This window comes from Microcebus murinus, chromosome 2, assembly GCF_040939455.1.
Source record: "Microcebus murinus isolate Inina chromosome 2, M.murinus_Inina_mat1.0, whole genome shotgun sequence".
NCBI classification, from domain to species: Eukaryota; Metazoa; Chordata; class Mammalia; order Primates; family Cheirogaleidae; genus Microcebus; species Microcebus murinus.
Window position 1 is genome coordinate 3,087,355 of NC_134105.1, and position 19,914 is coordinate 3,107,268.

Here is a 19,914-nt window from a genome sequence, read left to right on the forward strand (position 1 = left end):
ACCTTGGGAAAGTTACCTCCCTTCTCTGTACTACAAGTCTTCTTACCTGTAAAATGAGGATAACAATACTCACTTACTGAAGCTACTATGGAATTAAACTGAAAAATGGGTATGAAGGGTTCTACCCTGCCTCTGGCACCTGGTAAGTTCTCAATCAATAGAAGCTCTTCTTGTAACAGTTGTTATGGTTGTTACTGATGACATTTTGGTCCAGGCCATGTACCTCTAATGGTGTATTTAAATCAGTCCATTCTGTGTTGGAAAGATTGGAAAGAAAGGTGGAGGTACATAAAATACGTAATCTGCAATTAAGTGTGGCATTTCTCATTTTCTAGCTGCCCACTGGAACGGAGATTTAGTGCTGGCCTTAGGAATAGCATCCACTGCTGTAGGACACTGTAGTCTGTGCCTTAACATGGAGCCTGTTTTACATTTGGGGTCATGGCTGGGAGGCAGTTGGAACTGCAGGAACTGCAGGAACTGCATTTTTCTCTAGCCAGGCCCCTCTGTGAGCCTTGTGGCAGGTGGGGTAGGACCAAAGGCAATGGAATGAAATGGCAGAGATGCCTCAGGGTTTGGGTTCTGGCTTAAAAAAAGAATTCTTTGGAGATGTTTGTGTTTAGAAGCCATGCAGGCACTGTTCGTAGAGTCCCGCTAGGAACGAGGACATCATCTGTTCTTAAAGGGATGCTGCAAGTAACAGATCTTATGAATTCAGTGGCACAATAGCTAGTCAAGCTGAGCAGGGCTTACTGTACAAAGTCTGCTGCCTCCAGCCAGAGCTCATGGAACTGGCCGACAAGAGAACGGTTCCTCTGCAAGTCCACAGATCACTGGAATAGCAGGCTGGATCTCAGTTGTCTGCACAGACAAAACTGGTGGTTGTGAGGTCCTGGAAGTGATCAGTTAATGACAGAGAAAGTGGGAGTTTTAGGAGGAGTGTCTGTTAACCAGACCTGTTTAGGGTATACTGATTTCTAAAGCTAGACACTGGATGGAGTGTCCACACTATTTATTTTGCAGGATTAACCTAGTCTTGGATTCAACCCCCAGTTGCTCCATAAATTCCTAATAATATCCATATGCAAAACCTCTTAAGAACATGCCACCCCTCTGATCTTCAATTATTAATTGTCTCATATCTACCTAATTTGAAAAATATATCACACCCTAATGTATTGGATGAGTATGTGGGTCTTGCATGTTTGGGGTTGTCCCCCCGCCTGGTTGGGTTTCCCAGCTGCACCCTACAACACACCATTTCATTACTCCCTCAGTCCTTTCATTACTCTCTCAGCTCCCTGCAGGGGGAATGTTCCAGACAGGGCCCAAGTCTCTTATTATTATTAGTTATGAGGAATATGAACTGTGTTCTGGGCAGCGAGCAGGGTGTCTTGCATACCTTATGTCTACTAAACAGAGAGACCAAGTAAATCATTCAAAGTCACACAGCTCAAAAGGAGCTGAGCCAAGATTTAAGATGTAACCTAGATTTCACTCCAAATCCCATGATTGCCTTCTTTTTAAGATCATTTTATTATGGAAAATTCTAAACATCTACAAATGTAGACAGACTAGTATAATGAGCTTCCATCTACTTATCATCTATCTTTAACTGTGGTCAACACCTGGCCAGTCTTGTTTCATCCACATACCCTCATCCCTCCCCCAACATTATTTTGAAGCCTATCTCAGACATTATATAATTTTATCAGTAAATATTTCAGTATATATCTCTAAACAATAAGATCTCTTTTAAAAAATGCTTCTATACTACAATGACTGTTCTTAAAAATGAATAATAATTCTAAATATCTAAAGTTACTGTTCAAACTTTCAATTGTTTCACAAATGCTATCTTTTTTTTTAAAGCCCACTTACCAAGTGAAAATGCTATCTTTTGCAGTTTGTTGGCTCAGTCAGTATCCTCAGTAAGGTCTACATGATGCAGTTAGTTGATATATTTCTTTGTCTCTTTAATCTATGTGTTCCCATTCCAGCACTCTCTTGCTCTTTTTCTCTCTCTTTCCCACTCATTCTTTCTCAGAGCTGGTTAGAGAAGCCAGGTCGTTTGTCCTGTAGAATTTTCTATAGCCCAGATTTTGCTGACTGTATTCCATGGTGTCTTTTGCTATGTTCCCATGCCCTCTGTGGATCGTGTAAAGTGGAGGTTAGATCAAGAAGTCCGAATAGTTTCAAGGTCAATTTTTAAATTTTTTTGGCAGCAGCAAAATGTACTTCCATCAGGGGATGCCTTAGTCTATGTGTGTTGCTATAATGGAATACCACTGAGTAATTTATAAACAATACAAGTTTATTTGGCTCATAGTTCTGGAGGCTGAGAAGTCCAAGAGCATGACACCTGGGGAGAGCCTTCGTGCTGTGCCATCTCATGGCAGAAGGCAGAAGGGCAAGAGAGGGCAAGAACAAGAGAGCAAGAGAGGGTCGAACTCACATTATAACAAAGCTACTCCTACCATAACTAACCCACTCCTGCAATAATGTCATTAATCTGTTCATGAGGCTGAGTCCTCATGACCTAATCTCTTATTAGGCCACACTCCCAACAATGTTGCACTGGAGATTAAGTTTCCATCACATGAACTTTGGGAACACATTCTAATCACGGCAGGGGACACACACTATCTGGTTGTGTCTTTTTTGTGATGTCAGCCACCATTGATGATCCACTAATTCATTAGGGTTCACAAATAATTCTCTCACTACTTCTTCATTTATTGTCTGGAGTTCTTTTATAGAGAAAGTCTTCTTTCCTCCTATTTGGTAATTCAAAAGAACAGTTTGTACAAGAAAAGTAGGATAAATGGCTAGTTCTCCCTTTGCCCACTCTTTTTTTCCCCTCTAGCTTTCAATATAGCATGTTGAGCCACTAACATCCTCCAACAATGAGCAATTAGTTTTTTGTTGATTTATTTTGGGATCATTATGAACTCTTAGACTTAAACCAACTTAATGTATTTTAGTCTATTGCAGTTATTATTCTTATTGATACTCAGATTGATACATCTTTGGTCAGTGGGAGCCTCTTCAACTTGGTTTCTGAGTCTTTTTCATATTACCCTAAGTCTTTGATACAGCTAACAATATTTAATGGTGAAAGACTGAATGTTTTTTCCCTAAAATCAGGAACAAGGAAAGGTTTTTATTCTTATCACTTCTATTCAACCTTGTACTAGAGATTCTAGCCAGTGCAATAAAGCAAGAAAAAGAAATAAAAGGCATTCACAATAAAGAGGAGAGAGTGAACTATCTTTATTCAAAAGTGACTTAATTATGTATGTCAAAATTCTAAAGAATCTACAGAACAATTTACTAAATCTAATAGATGAGCTTAGCAAGGGTTACAGGATATAAGAGCAATTGCAAAAGTCAGTTGTATTTCTATATAGTACAAATGAACAATGAAAAAATAAAATTAAGGAAACATTTTCATTCACAGTATCAAAAAGAATAAAGTACTTAAGATAAATTTAACTTACAAAGTGTAAAACTTATACATTGAAAACTACAAAGTCTTACTGAGAGAAATTAAAGATTTACATAGACGGAGAGACAGTCCATGTTCTGCAATTGGAAGCAATTGGAAGACTCAATATTAAGATGGCAAATCTCTCAAAATTGATTTACAGATTCAATACAACTCCTATCAAAATTACAGTAGACTCCCCCCCCGAAATTGTCAGGCTAATCCTAAAATATATATGGAAATACAAAAGACTTAGCCAAAAAAAATTTTTGAAAAATAAAAATAGAATTGGAGAACTTATAACCCTGATTTCAAAACTTACTATAAAGCTGCAGCAATCAAGACAGTGTAGTGTTGACATAAGAACAGGTGATGGAACAGAATATGAAGTCCAGAGTATGTCTGTGGTCAATTTATTTTCAACAGAGTTGTAAAAACAATTCAAAGGGAGGGAGAGAGGGAAGAATAGCCTTTATTTTTAAACAAACAAACAAAATGGTGCTGCAATAATTTGATATCCAAATACCCCAAATCAACTGAGATCCTTACTTCATTCTATACACAAAAACTAGCTTAAAATGGATCACAGACCTAAATATAAGAGCTAAAAATATAAAACTCTTAGTAGAAAACATCAGAGATTTTTGTGACTTGGATTAGGCAAAAAAGTTCTTAGACATGACACTGAAAGCACTATTCATACAAGAAAAATATTAATATATTGGAATTTGCCAAACTTAAAAACTTTTGCTCTTTCAAAGAAACCATTAAGTAAAAGAAAAGACAAGTTATGGACTGAGAGAAAGTATTTGCAAATCACATATCTGATAAAGGACTTGTATCCAGAGTATGTGCAAAGAGCTATTACAATTCAAAAATAAGAAGACCAACAACTCAATTAAAAGTGGGCAAAAGATTCAAATAGGCATTTCACCAAAGAAATTATATGAATGGCTAATAAGGACATGAAAAGATGCTCAACATCATTAGTCATTAGGGAAATGCAAATTAAAACCATTACACATCCACTAGGATGGCTGTAATCCAAAAGACAGACAATGGCAAATGTTGGGGAGAATGTGGAGAAATTGGAACCCTTGTACATTTGTAGTGGGAATGGAAAATGATACAGATACTTTGGAAAACACTCTGGCAGTTTTACTTTTATGTAATCAGATATATCCATCTTTCACATATTGTTGCTGGATCATGAATCATGGTTAGGGAAGTTTTTTTCTACTTTCAGATTATAGAGAAATTCACTTATATTACAGTATGTATGATTTTATTTATTCCATTGACGTCTGTCTGGTCCATTTGGAATTGATGCTGCAGTAGGATGTGAGGGATAGATCCAATGTTTTCGTTTTACCTATGCCTATCTAGTTATCCCAATTTCACTTATTAAAAAGTCGATCCCCTCCCCTACTGACTTGAGAGACTGCCTTTTGTGCATATTATATATATTTGTATATGTCAGTGAGAATATTTCTGGATTTCCTATCCTGTTCCATTGGCTTGTCCATATATTCATGTGTTGATTCCATTCTTTTTTGAAAATAGAGATTTTATAATATGTGTTAGTAGCTGGTAGGACTAGCCCATACACCTTCGTCTTCTTTTTGGGAGTTTATCTGGCTATTCTTAATGTTTTTTCCTTCAAAATAAACATTATAATAAAATTTTCTAGATCTAGAATAAAAACTCCAGTGTATTCTCATTGTCATTACATCACATTTACGAATTAACTTTGGGAAGATTGACATTTTGTGATTATAACTCTTCCTGAGCAAGACATGTTTTTGCATGTATCAAAGCCTACTTTTGTGTCTTTTAGAATTGTAGTCCCCAATCCCTTGGCCTCAGACTGGTACTGGTCTGTGGCCTGTTAGGAACAGGACTGCACAGCAGGAGGTGAGTGGTGGGTGAGCAAGTGAATGAAGCTTCATCTATATTTGTAGCTGCTCCCCATCACTTACATCATTGCATAAGCTCCACCTCCTGTCAGGTCAGTGGTGGCATTAGAGTCTCATAGGAGCGGGAACGCTACTATAAACTGCATATATAAAGGATCTAGGTTGTGGATCCTTAGGAAAATCTAATGCCTAATGATCTGAAGTGGAGCTGAGGTGGTGATACTAGTGCTGGGGAGCAGCTGCAAATACAGATTATCATTAACAGAGAAGTTTGACTGCACAATAAATGTGATGTGCTTGAATCATCCTGAAACCATCCCACCTCCAGCCTCTAGTCTGTTTCTTTACTGTTATAATTTGTAGTAAGTTTCCATTGATTCCATGATCTTTTTACTGTGTAGCACTGCACATTATTGGTTTTGTCAGCTATTGGTCTCTTAGATAAAAGGACTAAGTGGCTAGAAGTCTCCATAGTGAGAATGAAGCCTCCTGTTGTCCACATTTTTTTCCTTGATATAGGAATATCAAGGAAAAAAATGGTTGCATGGTTGCAATGGAAGTCTTGGAAGGTTTCTTGAGGCTTTCTTAGATTGTCATCCATAGTTCAAACTTCTCTCAGAAGGAGTTCCTGAGATGTGGATTCCAGTGCAGTTTATCTGAGAAGCGATCCCAGGAAACACCAGTTGGAGTGTAGAAGTGAAGGAGGAAAAGGAGCAATGAAAATAGAGTACTGTCTCCCCTCCTTGCCCCTGTAAGTGACCACCCTCAGCAGCTGGAGCCCACTACCAGAGGGCAGCTCTGAGAGAGCACCAAGAGTGACCCCAACCATGGGGTGTAGAAGCCTGGAATTTGCCCCCCAAATCCCTATCCACTGGTGAGGGGTGCTTTCAGGGCAGCAGTGCTCACCCAGCTAGTAGAGAAGAAATGGGATTCAAACCCAGACAGGCTGGCCCCAAGGTTGTGCTAACCCAGCAGCCTCCGGGTGGCTCTGGATTCAGACTGACTCTGAGTGTATCCTGCTCAGACACTTTTGGGCTATTAGGTTTGATTATATGTTAAGAATGATCATAATACCTACCTTATGGGGTTGGTATGAGGATACAGAAAAATATAGACAATAGATACAGATAAAGATAACAGCTATAGCTGTAGATATGCATGTGATGTGCCCCACCAGCACCAGGCACACAGTGAGTGGTCCATAATTGGGAGTTGGTGACAGTATCAAGTTGCATGGCTCCCATGCCTCCTCCAGGTGGTCCCCAATAGCCTCTCTGTCTGCAGTTCCACTCCCATTTGCTTGCTATTCTTAGATGGGTGCTACCTTTTATGCTGTCAAGAAATGTGTTAAAGCACCCCCCTGACTGGCCCCTTGCGGCCTCCCCATCTCAAATTCCCCCAGAGCAGCACCCATTTCCCTCCTTCCTTCCTTGGATCCCTTCCCACCATCTCCAACTTGCTCTTGATCCTGTTCTGGGATGGGTGTGCAGCCTCGTGTTCTTTGCATCATGGGTATGTGGGCCCTCTGCAACCCATCTCCTTTTCCCTTTGCTGTTCTTAGGCCCCTGAGCTGTGGTGAGGAACTTCCACCATCATTCAGAGAAGAAGCGAGTCCTAATAAAATCAGATTGGTGGATTAAGCACTGTAGGTTGTTCATTATTACAAGTTAAAATGATGATTCCATTTATTAAGGCCATTTAAGTTGGACACTTAAGTTCCCTGTGGAATTGTGTCCTGCTTAAAGTGCCAGATGACAGTGCCATTCTCAGGATGCCCAAGGGTGTATCATCAGAGGAAGGTGGTCTCATTGGGTGGTTGCAGTTGTGATTCTGACTGTGTACATGACAGTGTGTTGGGGATTCCCCTCTTGATCTGGGTCATACTGCTTGAAATTTGGGGGCAGTTGGCCTGAAGACACTGCTGAAGTATATTGACCATGTTTAGGAAGGATGAGGGGTGGAACAAATCACAATCTATCACTTAGCTCATGAGCAAGTGGGCTGGATCAAGGCTAGGTCTTCTTTAGTGGTTGAGTTTTCTGTGACCAGGCATCCCTGCAACACCCTGTGGGGGTCTTAATTCCAAGCATAGCCCACCTGTTTAATCAGACATATTCCTTTGCTTATTCCTTAGGCAGGGACCCCAAGCATATCAGGTGACTTTGAGGGCCTTCTGATGGGTCTTTCAGGGCACAGGAGGGCTCACAGCACTCTGAAGTTAGGGACACGAATCTAGCGCAGGGCTGAAGTGGAAAGAGGCTGGCATGGTCGACCCCATTTGTGAGCCCACATCCATCTAGAAATGGAAGCAAATTGTAAGATTTTCAATGCAGACTTGTAGGCACAAGACAAATACCATTAGGTGACAGCGTTTGTGACAAGCGCGTGGAGCTGCTTCCTGATTGTTTTAGCTGGTACAGACTTAGGGAGGAAACCAATACTGACACAAACCAATTGCACCCTGATCGGAAAACAATGAAATGTTGGGAGTTGCTGGTGAAAGTCTGTAATTTCCAATGGAATTGCTGTTTAGTCATCATATTGCTGCTGAATGACAAGTGGGGCTGGATGGGAGCTACAATTAGCTGCAGTCACCCTGGTGTGATTTTTTTCCCCTACAGAAAATGTAATAGTAAGCCATCAATAGCCTGATGTTCTGTGCCTGATTGTGAAATGGCCCATTGTTCAAAGGAAGCAACAAAGAAAGGGGCTGGAGGTCTCGCCCCAGCCCCTGGGGGATGCTGATTTAACTACTCTTTATGTCTGCTGTGGCAGAGAGACTCATGAGCCACCGTGCCAATAAAGCCCCTTCATTCGCTTTATTTGTATGAAGATTTCTCTCACTGTTGCTGTGAGTGTGATGGCTAGCCTGTGCTAACCTCATGGAGTACCGAATTATTCTTTCCTATGCCAAGGGTGGGGTGCTACTACCTTTTAGAGGAGTCTTCCTTGGAAGTTGGATCTGCCCACACCTGCTGAAACTTTATTGTGGAAGTACTTGCCCTTGGCTTCCTGAGGGGTATAATTCTTTCTCTCCTTGGAGCTTCTAAACCCCAAATATGTCATCCCTGCAATTGCAGATATGCATGCAATAATCCACTGCTATCTCTGGTAGATCCATGTTTTCTTTTTGGAAAATTCAAGGTTCTTTTTATTTGTTCTTTTTAAACATCACAAGAATGGCCATCTTACTCTTAGCATTTAGCAAGCAGCAACTATTTTCCCATGGCTGTGGACTAAATAGATGAATTTACCTGGCAGTATCTAAGACCTCTGACAGCTGAAGCCCAAATGGGAAAGAATCAGGTACTTAGCTTGCTTGAGAAGCAAGACTGGGGTGCTCTTTCATATCTAGCAGTAATCTAAATGCAGGCAATGAATCAAGAGCATTTGGCCTCACTGACTAGCTCTGCCATTGGTCTGTTCTTAACATAGTCATCTAGCGTCTGTGTTAAACTTATTTATTTCCTAATGTTGGGTGATGGATTAAAAGATGTGTAGAAAATCCTTCTATAAGAGATAAGATATTGCAGGCTGCCACGACACCCCCGGCCCTTTTTGCTTTCTGTCTCTGTTTTGCCTACTTTTCAGTGCAGAGCTTGGGCCCCCGCATCGTATATCCTGATTAGTTTGTGGTTATTACTGAGGGAATGTTTTTTAAGCCTATCATTGACACATTTAATTCATTAGGTACCAAATCCAAAGCAAATTTTGGCTGGCCATAAAACATGGTTAATCCAGGGAGCTGCAATAAAAGGTGAAAAATTATGTTCCAGCAAACGTGGAATATTGCTTTTCTGTAGAGACTTTTACTGGTCGACGATATCTTTCTTCATAAATTTTTCTTCTGCTTGGTTCTCTTGGTAACTTAACCATTTGTTGTTTCCAGACCACAGAATGGCTCAATGATCCTCTACAACAGGAAGAAAGTGAAATACAGGAAAGATGGGTATTGCTGGAAAAAGAGGAAAGACGGGAAAACGACCCGAGAGGACCACATGAAACTCAAGGTCCAGGGAGTGGAGGTAAGGGATGGAACGGTTCTCCTGTCCCACAAATGTCATTTTGGTGCAGCACAGGGTGGAGTTGCTTTGGTGTAAGTAGGCACCAGCCACTGCTGTCAAAAGAAATTTTATTGGTCAAGACCCTGGTTTTTGCTTTTGTTTTTTCTACCTTCTCACCCTTTAACGTCTCCAAGTTTTTGGGAAAACTGGATTGAACTAAAGCACTCCTGTTTCTAAGGAATCCTGGGTTTGTGGGTGGGGATCTGCCAGGTTTCTGTGCAATCATTTGTGGTATTTATCACAGAAGACGCTCTCGTGCATTAAGAGTTTGCAAGGTGTCAGGGAGAAGGGACGGCATAAGGGATGTCACTCTTGAGGGGGTCTTCCTGCCTTTGGCTGAGCTGGTGACCCCCATCCCCGCAGGGCCTGGCTTCACTCCCTCTACCGACAACTTGGTGTTTCAACCTTAGCAGTGGTTATGGCTCCCTAGATGGGATCACAGCTGTGTGTGATCCTGCAGGGCTGGGGTGCTATGGAAACATCTTGGGATCTTGAGCAAAGTCTGGGTTTTGGTCCTCAGGTGAAGACTGGATGCAGTCTGGTCTCCTTACTGCCTTCTGATTCCACAGGCGCTCAACCTTGGGCAGCCCTGGAGAAATCCCCTCATTCCTGTTTCCCACAGTTTGAGGGCCACGTCTCATAGCCATAGAGGGAGAGGGCATGAATTGCGGTGAATGTGGTGAATTCTTGGCCTGCTAGTTAGTGAGCGCTTGCTTCTCTGTGTTTCCTACTGACCTGGGAAGGATCTTCCCCCAGGAGTGTGGCAAGTGCTGCTTTGGGCCAGGAGCTGAGAAGCTGCCTGGGAATCCACCTGGTATGTCAGCGTGGTCAGAGAGAGGTGACCTGGCGTCTGTTGGTGTGTTGAGTCCCTAGCATGCCAGGATGGATAGCTGGGCTCATAAACCCACTTGAGTTCAATGAGTTGCCCTTCCACGCTGATGCTTTTTGTGATGCACTTTGTCATTATGACTTTTTCTGTGTTAATCATGTGCTTCTTATGGCTGTTAAAAATAGCATCAGATGGCTTTTATTATATTACCCCAAAGAGAGAGATAACTTTTGTTTTATATGGTTTTTTTCTGCACCTAATAACAATGCTTTATGACAATGCACAAAGAAAAGCCCTGATCCAAGAAACTCCAGTTCCCGACACTCTCCTGTGCTCAGTGTTTGCACAGCGTGGTTTAATTGACGGCATGGAACATTAAAATGCAGATTACCCTGCACATGCTGCTCTGGACCCACCTCTAGGGCTATGACCAGTGAGAGTGCAGATATATTAGACACCGTCCCAGGGAGCCAAGGGGGCTCGAGCTGTGCTTTTCCCCTGGGACCCTCAATTCCCACAATGGAGGAAGAGGGAGAAAGTAAGTGGTGCTTGATGGCTCTGAGAATGGGGAGGCTGCTCACACTGGCACTGACAGGGCTGCGGGAATTCACGCAGAAAGGAGGGCAGACAGCCCCCATGCCCGCAGCCCCGGCGTATTTCATCTTTAGTAATACGTAAATCAGGAACCTCTGCCGGCGAGTAGCAGCAGGGAGGAATTCTTCCTCAGCAGCAGCTGAGGAGCCCAGGGGAAAAAGCTCCGGTGCTCATTTTCTTCCCTCATGTTATAAATTAGAATTGTCACTGGATGAAATCAGAGTGATTTATGGCTATTTTTGGGCCATATTTATGTTTGGACTTATTTGTGGCACTCACACTTGCAGACAAGAGTCTGTGCCCTCTCAGCATGGAGGCAGGAGAAGTACGGGATGGCGAGGGGCTCCCATGACTTCCTGGGGCAACATGGGCAGCAGGGAAGGATGGGTGGGCAAGGGGAAGCCTGGGCTGGGGACGACAGGTTTGCTGGCAGGTTCTTGGGGAGAGTGGCCACCCGACCTGGTCTGTTGTTTGGTGGCCTCCCCCATGAGCTCAGGGAGTTGTCTCGCTGAGTCAGTCAGCAGATGCTGACTGTGCACCTACTCTGTGCACGGCCTGCAGTGTCTCTGGAGAGAGCAGGAGCAACGTTCTCTGCCACACTGGTGCGTGGTCCATTGAGGAGACAGCCATGTCCATTCATGAAGGTCATTAATAGTGCTGAGAAGTATAGAGGTCTGAGCTTTTAGGATAAGTGTCCTGGGAGTTCAGTGTGAGTGGGAATTATCAGAGATGCTTCCAAGCTGAGCTCTTCCAGTTGGGTAGGATAAGAGAGAGACAGAGTATGTGTGCGTGCACAATTTACACATTGCTTTGTAGCTTGCTTTTTCTATTTAGCATTGTAGTCTGAGCTGGATCTGTGTCAACATTGAGATTCCCTTCATCCCTTTTATAGTATCCATCCACTATATAGACACTTGGGCCAATCCCCGATTGGTGAATTTTTGGATACTGTCCAGTTTTTCATCATTGCAGACAATGTGTCAAAAAGCATTTATACGCAAGTCTTCTTGTGCACGTATGCAATCTGGAATTGCTGGGTTGTAAGATCTGAGAATTTTAGGTTTTACTGGATCTTGCCAAAATGTTCCTAAGCTGCTGTGTTAATTACATGCCCACCAGAACCAGAAATTACCATTTCTCCCACACCCTCTTGAACATCCATAGATGAAAGATTGTACCCCATTCTATTTGAATTTGAGTTTTTCTTAATTATTAGTAGAGATTAACTCCTTCTTATGTTAATGGAAGTCTTTTGCTGTGAATCATCTACCATGAGCATAGATTTTTTCAGTGGCCCTGAAGAAGAGCTTTCAGGCAAGATCAACCCCCACATCTCACCAGCATTTCTCCTGCATTAGCTCTGATATGGAATGGGGCTGGAAAGTCCAGTGGGTGTGCTCTGGGACAGTGAGTAGGCGGTCCTTTCCCTCAAGAAATTGCAAGGGGGATAAAGACGGGGCTTGACATCACACAGGAAGGGACTTCCGACTGTGAACTCTGCTTCCTCCTTCAGTGGATTTGATCAGACAGTTCCCATCTACTCATCACCTACATGATGCCCGGCACAGTACCAGCCAGCTACCCCTTCAGCTGGTTGGGGCAAACAGTCTGGCACAGGCTCCTGGAGCTATGATTTTTCTACCAACTGGTTTCCTCAGTTCAGGGGCTTGATAAAGATATTTGGATCTACCGTTTAGCATATCACTTGCTATAAGCCTTCCCTCAGGCCAGGAAAACTTCCAGCCCTGTTCGTGGAACTGCTCAGCAGTCTAGCTTCTTTTGTTCTCAGAGGCTGGGGCCCTTGGTACATGCAGCAACTCAAAGGCACATTGATTTTCTCAGCCAGGCGCAGGGTGGAGGCAGCTGCATTTGAAGCTGACGAGCTGTTAGGTCCATGATTAGTTGTCTTGTCTGTAAGCCAAGGAGAAGCTAGCTCGATAAGGTTTCCAGGGATGACAAAGGTTGGCAGGAAGGAAAAAGAAGGTGGTTGCAATGTCAGTGTTTCATGAGATGAAATCTCAGCAGGTCTGAAGTTGGTCCTATACCCCATGTAGATTTATGCTGCCTGGCAGGCTGGAAGGACTTTGGGGGTGGGGGAGTCCCTGAGGGCAAAGCAAAGAGCCAGATGTGAAGCATCATCATGCCTCCAGGATCACCATTGCCATGGTGGTGATGCTATTATCTGGGCCACACTGGAAGAATTCCTTCCAAGTCCGTGGAACTTTTCTCTGGCCTGGAAGCTTGTAGGGCTGTCCTGGGTCTGCTGTTCACAGCTCTCTCCTGAGAGTGCTGGAGGCCTCAGGCCAGCTCTTGGCTCTCTGCCTACCCCATTTCTTCATGGCTGGGTACCCAGAACAGATGGGAGCCACATGCCTGGTATAGGGACAGTCACAGGCTTATAAATATCCTATGTACCAGCTATACCACCTCACTTAATCCTATAAAAATGTCCATGCAAAGTCCATATTATTATATCCATATATAGACCATGAGATTGAGCCTCAGAGAGGGTTTCTCTTGCTCCATATCATGGCATAAATCAATGGCAGAGCTGGGACTTGGGCCTAAATCTGCTTTGTTCTAAAGTGTAAGCTCTTGCCCTTACATTGCTCCTGGACACTTGGGTGGAATCTGTAGATTTTTCAGATAAGGTCAGCACATTATTTATTAAGCACAAACCCTTACTTCATCCTCCAGTCATTGGGTGCTTCCTATCCAACAATGCTGTGATAAACATCGAGGTTCCAGTGATGGAATGAACATGTGGTGCCTAATGGGGAGACAAAAAATCAAGCATACAACTAGGATGCAGGGTTTCGAGGGCTGCGGCAAAAGTATTACAAGGCCTGTGTAGAATGTGCGGTAGGGGGAGCTAAGACAGGTAACAGGGAAGGGATGGGAAAGATCAATGAGCAATGATAAAATCTATCAAAAAATAGCTAATACAACAGTTACTCACAATTGCAACATGTTGGTGTTTTCTCCCAGCCCTGTCCAGACCAGATACTTGCCTCCTGGGGGTGGGGGGCTCTCTCTGCTCTGATTGTAAGATGTGCCTTGCTGTTGACATTCTGCCTTTGGGACCAATGCGTGATCATGGCACAGAGGCCATTGGCTCAGCTGTAAGGTTGCATGCACAAAGAGACCCCTCCCCACTGTACCTGTTCCACGGGAAAGGAACCCCTTGGCCTGGCCCACCTTTAGACAGAAATGCCAGCCCATCACCTCTGATTGTAGTTTTCAGACATGAAGAGAAAGTTTAGTTCTGCTGACCTGTTGTGTTACCTCAAAAGTTTGAAGAGTTTCTTTAACTTCTTGATTAACTGTCTTAAAGCTAGAAGCCTGGCATTAGCACGGCAGCAGGGGTAATGAGGTTATGTTTTGGGACTCGGCCTCATTAGAAGTGATGTTCTTTATTTGGGCACTCAGGCCACATATTTAAAAAAAAAAAAAAAAGCACCTCTTTTAAAAGTAGGAATGATATTGTAGTTACTGCATTAGGAATTAACAGGGCATGAAATAACTGTCTGCCTGGTGGCAATGCCAGATCATTTCAGCTCTACTTGCAGCCATAAGATAAATTTGTATCTTGCTTGGAAAGATACAAATTTCTGATGGAAAATATTTTAAATAGCCAGCCACAAAGATGTATGATGCCCAAATCAAGTTTGGAAAACAGAAGTAAATAGGTAAGGAGGAAGCAAGCTGGGAGAAGCTCACAGAGGGCCAAACAAGCCTGCTTGGCCACTGCTCCTTTTACACAGAATACGTATTTTTTTGCTCTTAGTAAGCAATTATGTGTCTTTGGTCTGTGAACATATTATTTTACCCCCCCCCCTTTCCCCAGACTCACCGTGCTCCCACCAGTCCACGCTCAGAGTGTTCCTGTTTCAGAACCTGTGTTTTCCCAGGTCTGGGTCTAGACTGTCTCAACCTTGGCTCTTCTGACTCTCCCAGGGTGTCTCCCTTGCTCTTCTCCTGCCCAAAGTGGTGATTTCCTTGCTTTCTTTCCACAGTGTTCTATCCGTGACCTTCTCAAGGAAGTGTCCACTTTGACTTTGTATGAGCTTTGTCTAGTTCTAAAAAGATACATTGAATATTTAGTATTTTCTAATGACTACAAAGCCTGTTTCTGGTCTCAAGATATTAGGTAACCTGTTAAGGACAGGATATAGAGAAGAAATAAGATGTGGTACTATGTTTGAAACAAAACTGGTTATTTGAATATGATACAGTAATTGTTAAAATTACCGACTTTTTTTTTTCTTTTTTGAGACAGAGTCTTGGTCTGTTTCCTGGGCTAGAGTGCTATGGCATTAGGCTAGCTCACAGTAACCTCAAACTCCTGGGCTCAAGAGATTCTCCTGCCTCAGCCTCCCAGCAACAGGCATGTGCCACCATACCTGGCTAATTTTTTCTATATATTTTTAGTTGTTCAGCTAATTTCTTTAAATTTTTTTAATTTTTAAAATTTATTTTTTACTTTTAATAAGAGACAGGGTCTCACTCTTGCTCAGGCTGGTCTTAAACTCCTGACCTTGAGCTATCCGCCCGCCTCGGCCTCCCAGAGTGCTAGGATTACAGGCATGAGCTACCCTGGCCACAATTACCGACTTTTTAATGAAAGTTTTTGAGTGTTTGAAGGAACTTGATCTCCCCTCTCTGAGAGCGGGGCTGGTGTCAGTCTACCCTGAGAGACCTTGCTCTGGGCAGGGGGACCCGCAAAATCTAAATGTTTCTGCAGTTGCCTATCGTGTGAGCCTCACCCCAACCCTGCCATTCATTTGGGACTTAGTTTCAGATATGGCCGCATGTCCTGCCTTGCTTCTGATGCTGATGTCTCATGGCCGTCTCTGGTGGAGGGAGATGGTCTGCTCAGTGGCACCTTGGAGAATTTCTCAGGACTCTCTGCTGACTTTTAATCATCCAGGTTTTTGTGCATTGTTCTACTAGTCTGCTAACAAGTTAAAACTTAATTTCCTGTTACCTGGATGTGTTTTGGTAGAATCAATTCAGAAGCTCAAATCCATAGTCTTCCATAATTTCTAATTAGTTACCATCCCCAGTGACATGTCCCTATCCAACTCATATAATTAAAATTTTAACTAATAAATAACATTAAGGCAGCTATGTTTTGAAGTAGCAATTGCAGCCCTATCTATCCCCATGTCACTGCCAGGGTGGTGGTTTTGCTTCTCCTCTTCCTTAGTCTGTTCGTGTTGCTGTAACAAAATGCTGTGTCCTGGGTGACTTAACAGAAGTTTATCCCTCACTGTTCTGGAGGCTGGGAGTTGCAGGATCAAGGCACAGGCAGATTCTGTGTGTGGTGAGGGCCTGTTTCCTGTTCACAGACAGCCGTCTTCTCTCTCTGTCCTCACATGGAGGAAGGGGTGAGGGGCTCCCAGGGGTCCCTTTTATAAGGGTACCAATCCTAGTCAGAAGGGCTCCACCCTGATGACCTACCGTGTTTCCCCAAAAATAAGACAGGGTCTTATGTTTATTTTTCGTCAAGAAGACACCCTAGGGCTTATTTTCAGGGATGTGTTATTTTTTTTTTTTTAAGTACAGTACAACAATCTACATTTATTCAAATATAATTAAGTCGTCGTCTTCTGGAACATCATCATAACTCTCTAAACCCCAAATTCCATCCCGAATTTCTTGTAACTCTATTTCCTTTAGAACCATTGGCCCCAATCTCTCACGTCGAGCACTAGAGCTCTCATGGGGCGGATGAGAAGGGCTGCTCGTCTTCTTTATCGCTCTGCGATGAAATGCATGGGTTGTGCAGATACATTGCGTAGCTACGCCCATCACTAGGTCTTATTTTTGAGGTAGGGCTTATATTACACAAATTCTTAGAAATCCTGCTAGGGCTTATTTTATGGGTAGGTTTTATTTTTGGGGAAACATGGTAATCACCTGCCAAAGGCCCCACCTCCTAATTCTATCACCTTGGGGGTTAGTTTTCAACATATAAATTTTAGGGCAACACAAATATTCGGTCGTCCTATTGCATCTTCTAAGACTGCCTCTTCCCTAGCTACAGCCAAATGCCAATAGCAACAATAATGACAGCATCATTTACTTCAACTTTTACTGAATATCCGGTCCTGTGTTGTCATTTTATGTGTATCATCTCCTTCAGTTACTTGGCCTATAGGGTAGGTACTGTTATTATCCTTATTCTACCCAGGGACTGTAAGAAGACGACACAGCAGGTGCCTTGCTGTCCACTTAGGTGGTTGGGAGTTGGTCCTCAAATGCCCTGAATACCCTGCGTACCCTGTTGTTACTCCTTAGCTATGATTTGATTCAAGTGCTTTTTGAGCCTTTTGTATTCCCATGTGAGTCTCCACTCGGAGTAACGAGCTGTTTATCTGCTCCCAGCATGAACTGCCCAGTTCCCTATGCCCTCAAACTGTAGCTGTTCGGCTTCCAGGATACACTTAGTCTTGTGGTGAGGGTTTGTGTGCACTCTCACTACATAGGCCAGGTTGTATGTTGCCAGATTTAGTATGTGTGTGCACACCCAGGGTAGAATACAAGACACCCAGTTAAATGTGAATTTCAGATAAACAGTGGATAATTTTTTAGTACAAGTATGTCTATACTAAAACATAGTCTGTTGTTTATCTGGAACTCACACTTTGCTGGGCATCAAGTATTTTATCTGACAACTCTCCAAGCAGCAGAGCATTGTCCTTTGAGACTCTGCAGACAGAGATAGGTCTGCTTTGGGCAGGCGTCCTCAAACTACAGCCCGTGGGCCACATGTGGGTGTTTTTGTCCATTTGTTTTTTTACTTCAAAATAAGATATGTGCAGTGTGCATAGGAATTTGTTCATAGTTTTTTTTTTTAACTATAGTCCGGCCCTCCAGTGATCTGAGGGACAGTGAACTGGTCCCCTGTTTAAAAAGTTTGAGGACCCCTGGCTTTGGGTATTGGTTTCATTGAAGATGTGAGGAAGTGAGTTGGTTTATCTCCAGATACATTATTGACGCAGGACCCATGACAAGCAGGAAGAACTCTGGCCAATGCTAGGAGAGAAGCACTCCTGGAAGTTTGCCAGCAAACTCAAGTGCTTCCAGAGCTGGGGACCTTCTTGGTCCCTCTGAAAAGTGAGTGGTGAGTGTTTTTCAAATTCCAAAACTCTAGGACTTCCAGAAGCCCAGGTGTGGTACCTTTAGAGGCTGCTACCTTGAGAAATGCAGGCCTTCTGCCAGTGGTGTTTGGGGAGAAGCTTGTTAGTACAAGATGTGCCAGGAAGATTTTGAAGGAAACATGATTATAGTTTCTGCCTTCCTTATAACTCTGATAGATGGCAATGTGTACAATACTTTGTAATTTCCTTTTTTAAACTTGATTCGAGTCTTATTAAGCTAGAAACTCCCTGATGAAGGTAGAGTGGCAGAATATCAACTTGGTATGCTGAACGTGTATTTAATTATTATCATAACAGTCCCTTAACATCATTGCACATTAGCCCAGGAGGACATGAATGGAAATTTAGCATATTCAATTACAATGTAAGCCCTTGAATACCACTGTCAAAACTCAGCCAGGGCCATTCTCTGTTTGGACCAAGCATATAACAGGCACAGAATTAGGTGTTACCTGGGCCACACAACCTGGGTATTTGTAAGCATAATGTACAGCCTTATCCAGAAGCTGGGGATGCGTTTTAAGACCGTGGTGTATATTTTTCCCCTGAGTAAATGACCAGACATGGTGTTTGCATTGGGTAAAGAATATCTCTAGCGATCACTTGGCTTAATCGTAAAACATTGATTTTCTTCGTCTCTTTTGATTTTCTGATATTGCTGGGGATGTTTACTCTTCTCATTGGTGACTATGGTTTGTGTCCTTGGGGGGCAATTAAGGCTCAGCTGGCATGAATCTCCCCCTAGCCTTGTCCTAGGAGAGTGGCACCCAACACACTTTCGTTGGCATGAATTAGTCACCAGCAGAGGGAAGGTGTATGGTTTGCAAACCAGTTAGGCCCACGTCACTCTGTCTGCTTCCCACACTGCATCTAAAACATGGGGATGATAGAGGGGTGGGTGAAGGGCTTTTTTGCTTATCAGTAGGAGAGAAAATTGTTACTGAGGAAATTAAAGGAGGGAACAAGCTATTCACATGGCTGCTGTGGTCGAGGTTGCTTGGATGGCAGCTGGCTGTGGCCTCTTGTGTCCTACCATGCAGTTGCCTGGGTTTCTGGCCGCCCAGTGCCTCTGTGCCTGCCATTCCTCCATGCAAGGCTGGAATTGAAGATAGAAAGCGGAGGGTTTCATGAAAGAGCACTTCTCCGCTTCCCGAGTTTTTTTCTCCTGGACAGATGAAATGACCTTCCATTTCCTCTTTGTACTTCTGAATTCCACCACCATGTAATGCGGTGCCTTCAAGGTGTGCCTTTCCTTCCTGCTGCAAAAGACTCATGTGAATCCCCCATGTCATTTGTATGTGCCTTAATTTGGAAAGTATAGACACACGCTATTCTCTCCTCGCCAGCAGGGTCTTGCCTCAGTGCCTCACCCCTAGGCAGGTGGTTTTTTATTAATAATTCATTTGTTTGTTTGTTTGTTTGTTTTTAACCTTAAGAAAAAAGTCCAAAGGAAAATTTTACCAGTTGGTCTGGCAATTTATTTCCTGTACCTTTAAAAAATATCTAACTGAAATCTCTGATTATATGATTTGAGCCTGTCATTCTTTATTTTGCCTTTGGCAGTGAATGGTAGAGAGTATCAGTCTGTTCACTGTGATAACCTGGTGATTGGCATGGTACCTGATCAGGTACATTTGGTGCCCATAACCAGATTTTGAATGAATGAATGGACTTTTTTTGTAAAGGGCCAGATAGTAAATATTTTCAGTTTTGCGAGCCAGACTTATCTGTCTGAACAATTCATTTCTGCCATTGTAGTGTGAAGACAACCATAGACAATAGCGTTCCAATAAATCTTTATTTACAAAAACAGGCTGTGGGCTGGATTTAAACCATAGATGTGGCTTGCCCACCTCTA

The 19,914-nt window shown here is 43.0% G+C and overlaps 1 protein-coding gene across 27 annotated transcripts in view; it reads left to right on the plus strand.

The window, feature by feature from the left end:
* CAMTA1 (calmodulin binding transcription activator 1) overlaps positions 1–19,914 on the plus strand; it is an 857,123-nt gene that overhangs the window by 407,665 nt on the left and 429,544 nt on the right. For all 27 annotated transcript variants that reach the window (XM_075993569.1, XM_075993565.1, XM_075993574.1 and 24 more), the window contains one exon: positions 9,293–9,428. In XM_075993569.1, coding sequence (XP_075849684.1) covers positions 9,293–9,428 — 136 coding nt within the window. The remainder of the gene's footprint in view (positions 1–9,292; positions 9,429–19,914) is intronic.